The sequence below is a fragment of the Quercus suber genome, unplaced genomic scaffold, assembly GCF_002906115.3.
Source record: "Quercus suber isolate HL8 unplaced genomic scaffold, Cork oak 2.0 scaffold_209, whole genome shotgun sequence".
NCBI lineage: Eukaryota > Viridiplantae > Streptophyta > Magnoliopsida > Fagales > Fagaceae > Quercus > Quercus suber.
Window position 1 is genome coordinate 716914 of NW_027069667.1, and position 13870 is coordinate 730783.

Genomic DNA, 13870 nt, shown 5'->3' on the forward strand with positions numbered 1-13870 from the left:
TGGGCCTTCAACCCATATCTTTTGGGCTTGGGCAACAAAAACTAAACCTACAATATTAATTAATAAAAATATTTTTTAATAATTCAATTTAACAAAATTTCATTTAATTTATTGCTTCAAACTAATTTAATATATTTTAATTTAATACTTCAAATTAATAAAATATAATTCCTCACTAAAAATTAGTAAAATATAATGTAATAGCTAAAAAAATGACTCAAGGACCAACAATATTAAAATATAATTTAATATTTTAATTGAGTTAGGTATATAAAACCCATTTAACTAATTGCTTAATCCAAACCCAACCCGACCCAATTATTATGGGCAAACCCCGACCCACCCAATTACCCAATAATCAAAATTACCAAAATGCCCCTAAAGTGTAAATAACCAAAGTACTCTAAAATCTTTAAAAATGACCAAAATGCCCCAAAACCTCAAAATTGCCAAAATAACCATGAGAAAGAGTTGTTTGGATTTCGGGGGGGTATTTTGGTCACTTTTTGGATTTCGGGGGGTATTTTGGTAATTTTTAGGTTTCGAGGGTATTTTGGTCATTAAATTGGATTTTAGGGGTATTTTGGTCATTTTTTTGGGTTTCAAGGGTATTTTGGTCATTTTTTGGGTTTTGGGGGGTATTTTGGTCATTTCAGGTTTCGAGGGTATTTTGGTCATTTTTTGGATTTTGGGGGTATTTCAGTCATTTTTTATGTTTCGGGAGTATTTTGATCATTTTTAGGTTTCGGGAGTATTTTGGTCATTTTTTGGTCATTTTCCATTCTCGTGTGAGAAAGACCTATCCCAGCGTTTTTAAAAGCGCCGGGATAGGTCATTTTCCATAAGGGAATGGAAGGACCTGTCCCAGCGCTTTCAAAAGCGCTGGGACATCTCTTTCTCATTCCCTTGTGGAGAAAGAGCTGTCCCAGCGCTTTTAAAAGCGCCGGGATAGGTCTTTCCCATAACGGAATGGAGGGACCTGTCCCAGCGCTTTTAAAAGCGCCGGGATAGATCATGAATAAAGGGACCTGTCCCAGCGCTTTTAAAGCGCTGGGACAGGTCATTCTCATTCCCTTATGGAGAAAGATTTGTCCCAGCGCTTTTAAAAGCGCCGGGATAGGTTTTTCCCATAACAAAATGGAGGTACCTGTCCCAGCGCTTTTAAAAGCGCTGGGACAGGTCATTCTCATTCCCTTATGAAAAAATGCTGTCCCAGCGCTTTTAAAAGCGCTGGGATAGGTCTTTCCCATAAGGGAAATCAGTAACCCTATCCTAGCGTTTTTGAACATCCTATACCAGCGTTTTTGAAAAACGCCGCTATATGCCTCCTATTGCAGCGCTTTGTTAAGCGCCGGTTTTGAGCGCTGGTACAGGTTTATCTATTACAGCGTTTTGTAAAAACGCCGGGAAAAAAACGCTGGGACAGGTCGATTTTTTTGTAGTGATACCTTTAAGAAAACACTATATATTCAATTTCTTTGGATACATAAAGTTATAAACCACTACTCCATAATGATAGTGGCTAATTAATTTTTTTTTTTTTTTAGTGATCTCATTTGTAACGCTTTTTACCATTATCGTATATTTACTAACTGATGATTTGCATAACAAAGACATTAAATGAGAGGTAGCATTGTTCATTAGATTTTCAAAAGTAATAGTGTATGAAAATTATATGTGTATATATATATATATATATTATAAATAAGGTTAAATGAAAGATCAAAAAAGAAATTTTAAAATTTTCTAACTTTATTTCTTATGTAATCTCTACTACTACCAAAGAACATATATATATATATATATATTTTGTTATGATTAATATGGTTTCCATAATTACAGTTTGATTTTTTTTTTTTAGAAATAATTACAATTTGTTGCTAGCTCCACAGCTCGAACTATTTCCCCCCTAGACCCCCAAGCACTTTGTGCATGGGGAAGTGTCAATTCAGCTACAAGACCTTTGGCAGAGTTTGATGAGTTTTAAATTTAAATTTAGTACTATGATTGTATTTAATTATTGATTTAATTTTTTAAGTGAATTTAACAGTTTATTTTACTACACTATAAAGTTTTTAATGTTCTCCGCACAATAATGATTCTATGACATTAAATATGCATCATTAGTTTTTTTATTTTTTTTATTTAGTACGTTTCTAACTTGATTTGTTTTGTATTTCATTTTTCCTTTGATGCATTGGGTGTGAGAATGAGTGTTTTCCTAGCATTACTTCACTTAATAAGGACAATTTTATTTATTTAATTTAGGCAAAATATTATATTTTAAATTTTTAAAATTAAAAAGGAGAGGAAATATAAATAATTTAATGATATATATGGGGGATGTGGCTGAATTTAAATGTTGAATATAATTATATGAGAAAAAAGTAAAAATAAAATATATAACAGTAAACGCTAACTTATCCAAATCATTTTATGTAATATAATAATAGTATATTCTTATATACTATCTTTAATTCTTTAAAATGCAATATGATAACATTTAACAATCAAAGTGATAAAAAAAATAAAAATAAAAAACTTAAAACACAAAACTAAATTTCATCAACCAAAATAGAATTCTAAAGAATACAACACTTTATCAAGCTAAAATAGAGATGCAAGAAAAATAAAAAAAAAAATCCACCAAAAATATGAGAGGGAAAGAGTGGGAAATAACCCATTTTTTGTGAGAGAAAATTATGTAAAGAATAGAAGAATGAATGACAAATTTATACTAAGAGAATGATAATAAAAAGAAACAAAATAAAGAAAGATAAAAGGGAAGAGGAAGAATGATATCAAGGTAGAATGTTTAGCGAGATGAAAAGGTAAAGGGAATGAGAAAGGTTGGAGAAAGTGCAAATGTTAAAAAAATGAGTACAATTTGATGAGCACAATTTTCTTTTATTTGAATTTAAGTAAAAGAAAAGAAAAGAAAAAAAAAAAAAAAATATATATATATATATAACAATAAACACTAAATTATGCTATGTAATGGAATACTATTATAGTTTTATCTACTATCTTTAATTTTTTATAATGTAATTGGATAAAATTTAACGATCAAAGATAAATAATAATAATAATAATAACTTAAAACACAAAACTAAATCGTATCAACCTAAATTAGAGTTCTAAAAAACACAAAAAATTGAAGATGCAATAAAAATAAAAATCCACCAAAACATTGAGAGAGAGAGAGAGAGAGAGAGAGAGAGAGATAACCTTTTTTGTGAGAGATAACTATGCAAATAATGGAAGAGAGAATGACAAATTTATAGTAAGAGGGAGTGAATAAGAAGAAACAAATAAAGGAAGATGAGGGAAAGATGAATAGTGATATTAAAGTAGAGGGTAGTGGGAAGATAAAAAAGGTAAGAGAAGAAGAAAGATTAAAGAAAATGTAAATTTTAAATAAATAAAAAAAGTGAATGTCAAAAAAAAATTATAGGAAAATAGGAAATAAAAAGGATATATATATATATATATGTTAAAACCGACAAAGATGAATATGTAAAGTTAATAATTTATTTTTATATATTTTTGTAAAAAAAAAAGAATTAAAAAAAGAATAATAATTATGTGGCAAATAATGTGGCAATGAGGTGGCACAATAAGAGCTCAACAGTAATAAATACTACGCTTCAGCTTTTAGTAATATATAGATTAGTAGTTCCTCCACTCTCTGTGCAACAACAATCTTAGTGCTGTCACACTTGGCTAAAACCTTCATATGTCTATTTGTGGTCTTTCACAAAATGGCTAGGCCTAGCTATGATGTATTCTTTTGTGTAACATTCTTCTCAAATAAGGTTAAATATTATCTAATATATACATCGATTGCATGCGACCTATGTCTAATAGTAGATGGGAACCACACACTTTTAGACCCCACATGTTGTGAGACATTAGTTGTATACAAACATTACACAGGATACCACCTCCTCGCATAAGGCCATAAGGGTGAATTCCACAAGTCTTTGGGATATACCCTTTATTGCGCTCCACTCCACTAAGCACATAGGGTCCCTAACTTAGTGCCCGTTTGGATTGGGCTGAAACAGTTGAAACGCGCATTTGCGTTTCAGCTTTTTTTTTTTTTTTTTTTTCTTTTTTACATGTTTCTAGCCAATATTTTTTACTGTTCATTCACTGTTGCAGCTACTGTTCATGAACAGTAACTGCAATATTTGACTTTTTTTTTTCGTGAACAGTACACTGTGTGCACTGTTCATGGATCCACAAATTTCACTTTTCAGCAACTTTTTCATTAAAAATGAGTCCCACAGTACTATTTACACATTTAAAAATTATTTGCTACAATGTTTTTCAGTTTTCAGCTGTATCCAAACAGATCCTTAGTGGCCTAATAACAAATGTGAGTCAACTCTAAAAGTTGTGAATTGTAATGGACCCATAGAACTAACAATTGTGAATTGTATTGGAACATGCGAATTGTATTGGACCCATAGATCTAACAGTTGTGAATTATATTGGACCCGTAGATCTAAGTGAATTGTATTGTTCCCATAGATCTAACAGTTGTGAATTGTATTGGACCCATAGACTTGCTCTAAAAGTCACCACAATATTAAACCTCAATTGTATTGGACCCAAAGATCTAACAGTTGTGAATTGTATTGGACCTGTAGTTCTAACAATTGTGAATTGTATTGTTCCCATAGATCTAACAGTTGTGAATTGTATTGGACCCATAGACTTGCTTTGAAACTCACCACAATATTAAACCTCAATTGTGTTGGACCATAGATCTAACAGTTGTGAATTGTATTGGACCCATAGACTTGCTTTGAAACTCACCACAATATTATACCTCAATTGTATTGGACCATAGATCTAACAGTTGTGAATTGTATTGGACCCGTAGATCTAACAATTGTGAATTGTATTGTTCCCATAGATCTAACAGTTGTAAATTGTATTGGACCCATAGACTTGCTTTGAAACTCACCACAATATTAAACCTCAAATTAGAGTTGGTCTTGCTCTCGACATATGGCCAGTTGACTAGCTGACCAATTCTATTTCTGATCCGCAGTATATTCTACAGTTATAGCAACTTCTACACTTGCAACGACAGATAAACCTTGTTATTCCACCGCACGTAACAAACCCCTTTGATTTCTAATATTCTGAGAAGTGAGACTTTTGAAAGGTGTTTTTATATTTGTCCCCCTTAGCATTAAGTAAGACTTTTGAAAGTCAAAGGAACTTGGATTGGATAGCCTAACAGAAAACTACCAATATAAGAACAAGGCTCCACTGTCCTGCATTCTCACACCCTTAGTAGGTTGAAGTCTGATCAAGTTATGAGACTTCTTAGCAAGAGAAACTTCTTGTTTTTCCTTTGTTGCTTTTGTTTAAACCTTGGTGTTGCTATAGACACCATCACATCTTCTCAATCCATCAAAGACCCTGGCAACATAGTCTCCAATGGGAGTGCTTTCAAACTGGGATTCTTCAGCCCTGTAAATTCTACCAATCGCTACATTGGAATATGGTATAGCAACATTTCTGTATTCACTGTCGTATGGGTAGCTAACAGAGAGACACCACTCAATGATTCTTCCGGGGTTCTTACTATATCTAAGGATGGCAATCTTGTAGTACTAGATGGAAAAAGTGAGATTCTTTGGTCATCAAATGTTACAAATTCTGTTGCCAATTCGAGTGCCCAGCTTATGGATTCAGGGAACCTTGTACTGCAAGAAAAAACTACAGGGACAGTCATATGGGAGAGTTTCCAACTTCCTTGTGATACACTCTTGGCCAAGATGAAAATTAGTACTAACATAAGAACAGGTAACAAGGTGCAATTGACATCATGGCAAAGCCCTTCTGATCCATCCATTGGAATCTTCTCTGCCAATATTCAACCTCTTAATCTTCCTCAAGCATTCATTTGGAAATATGGTAGCCCGTATTGGCGCAGTGGTCCATGGAACAATCGGGTCTTCATTGGAGTACCAACTATGGATTATGAATTAATGGACGGATTTAGTCTTTTGAATGATCATGAAGGAACCATTTCCTTGAGTTTTTCTTATGTGAACGATTCTTTGGTACATTTTGCACTCAATACGCATGGAAATATAGAGCAAAGATTTTGGGATTATGAGAAGGAGGGTTGGGAGGTCATGTTAGTTCTGCAGAGTGAGTGTGATTTTTATGGTAATTGTGGGGCATTTGGAAGCTGTAATTCACAGAATACACCAATTTGCAGCTGTTTACAGGGGTTTGAGCCAAAGAACACAAAAGAATGGAATAACGGAAATTGGACAAGTGGATGTGTTAGGAGGACACAGTTGCAGTGTGAGAGGGTGAACACTAGCAAAGGCAGCAAAATGGATGGATTTTTGAATCTGAAAATGATGAAAGTGCCAGACTTTGCAGATTGGTCACAAGTTCTGGAAGCCGATTGCAGACAGCAGTGTTTAGAGAGTTGTTCTTGTATAGCTTATGCATATGATACTGGCATTGGTTGTATGTCATGGACTGGAAGCTTAATTGACGCACAGGAATTCTCTAGCGCCGGAGTTGATCTTTACATTCGTGTTGCCTATTCAGATCTTGGTGAGTTTTTTTATCTTTCCACTTCAACCCAACCCCCATAACACCTCAACTCCCCAAGCTAATGAAATCCTCGTAAAATACAATCTATTGGACCAAAAAAGAGAGGAAAAGAAAACATATTTAGTTTAACTTTTTTTTTTTTTTTTATGGGAGTTAACTATTTTTTTGAATTAGTGTAATAAGTTTTTTCTGATTTACAGTTACAAAGCTAGACATGAAAAAAATTGTCACAACCACTGTGATCATAGGAACGGTTTTGATTTCAATCTGCACTTACTTATTTTGGAGGTGGATGGCTAAACATAAAGGTAACACTCTAACTAAATAACACAATGGACTTGGAAATTTTGCTCTATGTTGGAGATTACTCACAACTGTAGTGGAAATCAGCAAGGAAAAAGAAAGAAAAGGAGATATTATTGTTCAACAGAGGGGAAGCACATAAAAAATTTCCTATTGACAACCTGAACCAAGTTAAAGTCCAGGAACTACCACTTTTCAATTTTGAGAAGCTGGCGAGTGCAACAAACAACTTCCATCTATCTAACAAGCTTGGTCAAGGTGGATTTGGTTCCGTATACAAGGTAATGGTTGCTCCTCTAAAGATTTATTATCAAATACTATGAATGTATAGTTAATGATTTGAGTTTTGTTTATAGGGAAAACTGTCAGATGGACAAGAAATTGCAGTAAAAAGACTTTCCAGAACCTCTGCACAAGGGTTCGAAGAATTTATGAATGAGGCAGTGGTAATTTCTAAACTCCAACATCGGAATCTTGTTAGACTCCTTGGCTGCTGTGTTGAAGGAGAAGAAAGGATGTTGATCTACGAATACATGCCAAACAAAAGTCTTGATGCATTTCTCTTTGGTTAGTTAATTTTGATATTCTTTCTTAATACAAAAGAATTTTACATATTTTCTTTGTTCATAGGAATATTGTCAGTATGCTATGACTTTGTTGTGGTATTTCACTTGAAACATGGCTTTCTAATTACTTTCACCATATGAACTTCTTTTGCAGACTTCATGTTCATTTACCTTGTAAGATTAATCCTCACTTTCTTTTGATAAAATTAATTAGATCCATGCAAATGTGAACTGCTAGATTGGAGAAAGCGCTTTAACATTATTGAAGGAATTGGTCGAGGTTTGCTCTACCTTCATAGGGATTCAAGATTAAGAATTATTCATAGAGATCTAAAGGCAAGTAACATCTTGTTGGATAAAGAACTAAATCCAAAAATATCAGATTTTGGTACAGCTAGGATTTTTCGAGGTAATGAAGACCAAGCAAATACTAGAAGAGTCGTTGGAACTTAGTAAGTACCATTGGTTTGCCTAATTCAATTTGTTAGTAATACAAATATTTGAGATGACAAAATTTGGATGTGTTTTATTGTTGAAATCCAGTGGCTATATGTCTCCTGAATATGCAATAGAAGGGCGATTTTCAGAGAAATCAGATGTCTTCAGTTTTGGAGTGTTATTACTAGAGATAGTTAGTGGAAGAAGAAACACTGGCTTTTATAATGATGAGAAGTTCCTAAGCCTTTTAGGACTTGTAAGTCATCTCATTGCCTAATTTTTTGAAAGCCTCCATTGCTTTTTGTTCTTTAAAGTTTTGGTATTGGTGCTAACCATTTCAATCATGTTTTCATTTCTCTAGGCATGGAAATTGTGGAATTCAGACAACGCTGTAGCATTAATAGACCCGATGATATCTGAACCCTTCTTTGAAATGGAGATTTTGAGATGCATACAGGTTGGGCTGTTGTGTGTTCAAGAATTTGCTAAAGATAGGCCAACTGTATCAGTTGTTGTTTCCATGCTTAAAAGTGAGATTGTTGATATGCCTCGTCCAAAGAAACCAGCATTCATTGAAAGGTTGATTGCCTTAGATACAAAGTCTTCTCAACGCAGAAAAAGTATATTCTCTATTAACAATGTTACTGTGACAACTGTTCAAGGTCGATAGCTAGCATGTGTTCTTGACATATTCACTTTGTGTAACCATAAAACTAGCAACAATTTATTATTTTGTGTAACATTGTAGCAATATATCTCTCTCACACCACCTCGATAGCTAGCATGTGTTCTTGACATATTCACTTTGTGTAACCATAAAACTAGCAACAATTTATTATTTTGTGTAACATTGTAGCAATATATCTCTCTCACACCACCTCCATATGAGAGGGATATTACATTCAACTATTACACATGATATTATCTCATGATCGAGAAAGTTCAAGAAATGACATTTCTTTAGAGAAATTCGAGTTTTTCCCAATCTCATGTGCTTTTTGGAGAGGGCCCTTTTTGGGAAATAAGAGAGAACCACAGCAAAATGCTCAGAGACTAACAAAAATGCATCAAACTCAGAGTAAATAACAATTAGCAACTTAAAATTCAACAATGATACCTGATAAGGGTAATTTTAGGAAGAGGTAAACTAGTTACATACAACTAGCCTCATCACATGCATGAAGTGCATGTGATGAGTCTTTTTTTTTTTTTTTTTTTTGTTAGTGGCCCTATTTTGTAGGGGGAAAAAAACTGTGTTTTTTTATATATATAATTTTCATTTTGAAAATTTAATTTATAAATGAATAAATCAATTTGAAAATTAATAGGAGAATGGTCTTAATTTTTAGGCAATGTTTTAGTAGGAGTTAGAGTTGCATTTTTACCGGATTGTCCTTTAATTTGTCTCTACTTAAACATAGGAGTGTAGGGGCATTTTTGAACTAAAAAATAAGGAATCCAAATAGGAGAAACCCCTTAAATAATAGAATAGATGAAGCCGACAACTCCATTGAGCCCGTCAACTTCATATACATGAGAAAAGTGCGAAAGTGGCGCTGCTATAAGCGGACGACCTCACTTCAATACCTGACAACCTCACCTCAATACCCGACGGCGTATACATGAGACAACGGGAATCCTCAAGCAGAACAAGAGGCCGACGAGAAGAGAGAGGCCGGCGGGAGTAAAGAACCTGACGAGTCTAGTGTGGCCTTGCATGACCTCCACGAATATCTATAAAAAGAAATATCTTGCACCCCATGATTAACCCTAATCAAGAAAATCCCCATAAGGAAAGGATTCCGCAAAATACATGTATTTATGAGGATCTTCCCTACAAGGAAAGACCCTCTCTACCAAGAAACGGATGTCAACTCTACGCTACTATAAAAACCCCAAAGCCCTCACAAACGAAGGTATGCATAATTTTATCCCAGATCTAACGTTCTAGAGTTGCAAAAGTTCTCTAACTTAACCTTTGGAGGGTATTTGACTGTGCAACTTTCTAACAATTTTTTGCATTATCAATACCCAAATGTAACCTTGTTTATTTACCTCAAATTAATAAGCTAACCACAGAAATTGAGTTAGAGGAGATGAAAATGTTTCCCAAAAGGAAATCCAGATTGCAAGAGAAATTATATATAATCGTTTGCATTATTTTCAAAAGGTAAAGATGCATTTGATTTTTTTCTTTTTAAAATGTTGAGATATGGCTTGAATAAGGTTCTAGTGTTGCACAAGTTGTGTCACATAGAATCACACCCCTAGAAAGTTGGGCACTCTCACTCCTATCCGACTTCATATTTGATTTCAATTTCTATTTATTGTTGTTAAGCGGCGACAAGATCAGTGCCGTCAGACTTGGCTATTACCTATGGGATATTATATATACTTGGGGTCTTTCACGCAATTACACGGCCTGGTAATGACTTACTATTTTATGTAACCATTGCATGTAACATTTCTCTCACATTGAGTTTATTATCTCATATATTGATTGCATGCTGCCGATGTCTCGCAATTGGTGAGAACACACCTACGAGACTCCACATATTATGAGACATTGATTGCATACAACTGTTGCACAAGATACTACCTCCTCACATAGAGGTGAATCCCACAAATCTTTGTGATATTATATATATTTGGGGTCTTCACTCGATGCCACAACTTAGCAAGGATTATCATTTAGTGTAACCTTTGATGTAACATCCTCTAACGTTATCTACATATAAGAGGAATGTTACATGCAACAATTAAGCTTGATACTTTATTGCCATCAAGAGAGTTCAACACGTTACAATTTTCTTGGGAGAAATATGAGTAATCTCACCGCCATATGCTTTTGTGGAAAGAGCCATTGTATCACCTTCGTAATCGTAATCTTATATTATTAGTGAGAATCTCTCCTCAATTCNTATTGTCTAGAATCGATATTTCTATGGGTTTTAGGGGAAATAAAAGAACTCTAAAGCTACCTCACAAAATGACAAAACCGCACCGTACCGCAAGTAATAGTGCACTGCATTGCACAACACCACAATGGTACAGTGCAGTTTGCGGTTTATAATAAGAAAACCGCACAAACCGCACCACATCGCACCCTCTTTATATATTAATATATTTAATTATTTAATATTAAATATATTATTAATAGTTTAATAACCCTAGTTAAAAAAAAAAAAAAAATAGTTTGATAACCCTAACAAGTATTGATTAGGAAAGCCAACCCAAAATAAAGAAAAACTAACTCAATAGTTTAAAACTTGGACCAAAACAAAGGGAAAAATTAGTTTTGGGCTAGGTAGAAAAAGTCTAAAATTTGAAAAATATATCAACTTCAAATCATTTAAACAGCATCTTATACACTACACTGCATATATAACCGCAAAAATAAAGTGCGGTGCGGTTTAAAGTTTAACTTAAACTTTAAACCGCACCGCATCACACCGCACCACACAAGTAACTGCAAAAATAAAGTGTGGTGCAGTTATGGTTTTAGCTAAACCGCGCCGCAAAGTGTGATGCTAAAAATAGCCCAAAACCACATCAACCCGCACCGCGAACACCCCTATCAGCTCAGAGATTAACAAAATGCTATTGAACTCGGAGTAATTAACACTGAGCAACTTAAAATTCAACAATGATTCCCAAATGTAAAGGGTAAAAAAAGACCAAATATCTTAAAACTACAAATGGCTATCCATCAAAAAGGCTTTTAGGGCAAAAACCCCTTTTCCTACAACAGATAATAGTACTGTAACTGTAGAGAATGACCTATTTCCTATGTTACAAATCCATCACTGTAAAAGAAGGGCACCCGCATATTTTTACTGTAGAGTACAAGTTCAACCTACACGTGAAATTTGTTGAGCTGCATTATACCCTAATAGGAATAGCTGACATCAAATTTCAAGTGCATCGAACCCTTTGGCTCTTTTGCCTCCTTGACCCTGAAATTACAGAAAGGGTTCAACCGAAAATAATAAACTATTAATGATTCCTAATAATTAGCCTGATCGACCTTCTTTCCTGCCACGAAATCTAGTCATTATTATATTATTCCCATCTGATTTTCCAACAAATCCCCCATCATTCCGGGCCACAATTTTCAGAGGGTGAGCTTCAGTGTTGAAAACCCATTCATCTAATGAGATGACTGAAGGGGGTGAGAAAAGGAGATACAGATATTTGAGAGTTTCTGCAAGAAAGAAGGTTTGCATCTTATCGTCCTTGACACCAGTATTAACCTGAGAAGAACACCAGCCAATAGTAAACAAGCAGCCACAAAGTTATCATAACATACTTGTCAAAGCATTTGTAGATAATTATGTACACTTCTTACAGAACACTTCAAATTTTCTAGCTGTAGCAGTAAACTCTACTTTTTGGCAAGATTTAGTTTGAAGAAATCAACAAAGCACCAACTAAAAATTAACTGGCAGCCTAAATTGTGGTTAAAACATCAATTAGGAAAAAAGGAAAAGAAAGGCTTCACAAACCAAGGTCTTAAAACTACATTATGCAAAGTGATCAAAATCACATACTCACCAAATATCCCATGAGAAAATGACATGCCCTCTTTTTTTTTTTTTTTTTTTATTGTCAGTATGCTATGACTTTGTTGTGGTATTTCACTTGAAACATAGCTTTCTAATTACTTTCACCATATGAACTTCTTTTGCTGACTTCATGTTCATTTACCTTGTAAGATTAATCCTCACTTTCTTTTGATAAAATTCATTAGATCCATGCAAATATGAACTGCTAGATTGGAGAAAGCGCTTTAACATTATTGAAGGAATTGGTCGAGGTTTGCTCTACCTTCATAGGGATTCAAGATTAAGAATTATTCATAGAGATCTAAAGGCAAGTAACATCTTGTTGGATAAAGAGCTAAATCCAAAAATATCAGATTTTGGTACAGCTAGGATTTTTCAAGGCAATGAAGGCCAAGCAAATACTAGAAGGGTCGTCGGAACTTAGTAAGTACCATTGGTTTGCCTAATTCAATTTGTTAGTAATACAAATATTTTTGATGACAAGATTTGGATGTGTTTTATTTTTAAAATTCAGTGGCTATATGTCCCCTGAATATGTAATAGAAGGGCAATTTTCAGAGAAATCAGATATCTTCAGTTTTGGAGTGTTATTACTAGAGATAGTTAGTGGAAGAAGAAACACTGGCTTTTATAATGATGAGGAGTTCCTAAGCCTTTTAGGACTTGTAAGTCATCTCATTGCCTCATTTTTTGAAAGCCTCCATTGCTTTTTGTTCTTTAAAGTTTTGGTATTGGTGCTAACAATTTCAATCATGTTTTCATTTCTCCAGGCATGGAAATTGTGGAATTCAGACAACACTGTAGCATTGATAGACCCGATGATATCTGAACCCTTCTTTGAAATGGAGATTTTGAGATGCATACAGGTTGGGCTGTTGTGTGTTCAAGAATTTGCTAAAGATAGGCCGACTATATCAGTTGTTGTTTCCATGCTTAAAAGTGAGATTGTTGACATGCCTCGTCCAAAGAAACCAGCATTCACTGAAAGGTTGATTGCCTTAGATACAGAGTCTTCTCAACGCAGAAAAAGTATATTCTCTATTAACAATGTTACTATGACAACGGTTCAAAGTCGATAGCTAGCATGTGTTCTTGACATATTCACTTTGTGTAACCATAAAACTAGCAACAATTAATTATTTTGTGTAACATTGTAGCAATATCTCTGTCTCACACCACCTCCAAATGAGAGGGATATTACATTCAACTATTACACATGATATTATCTTATGATCGAGAAAGTTCAAGACATGACATTTCTTTAGAGAAATTCAAGTTTTTCCCAGTCTCGTGTGCTTTTTTGAGAGGGCCCTTTTTGGGAAATAAGAGAGAACTATAGCAAAATGCTTAGAGACTAACAAAAATGCATTAAACTCAGAGTAAATAACAATTAGCAACTTA

The 13870-nt window shown here is 34.1% G+C and overlaps 2 protein-coding genes across 2 annotated transcripts; both read left to right on the plus strand.

Moving 5' to 3' along the window:
• Nucleotides 1-5216: 5216 nt before the first annotated feature.
• LOC112026034 (G-type lectin S-receptor-like serine/threonine-protein kinase At1g11330) lies at nt 5217-8854 on the plus strand. The gene is made up of 7 exons (XM_024058707.2): nt 5217-6597; nt 6798-6905; nt 6988-7181; nt 7257-7467; nt 7681-7918; nt 8010-8160; nt 8266-8854. The coding sequence occupies exons 1-7, from the start codon at nt 5334-5336 to the stop codon at nt 8572-8574; spliced, it is 2475 nt and encodes an 824-aa protein (XP_023914475.2). The 5' UTR covers nt 5217-5333; the 3' UTR covers nt 8575-8854.
• Nucleotides 8855-12650: 3796 nt separating this feature from the next.
• Nucleotides 12651-13725, plus strand: LOC136070102 (G-type lectin S-receptor-like serine/threonine-protein kinase SD1-13; the record flags this gene model as incomplete). The annotated part of the gene is made up of 3 exons (XM_065779490.1): nt 12651-12892; nt 12984-13134; nt 13240-13725. Coding segments are annotated over 3 exons (702 nt in total), but the record flags the coding sequence as incomplete, so codon positions are not given.
• Nucleotides 13726-13870: the final 145 nt, after the last annotated feature.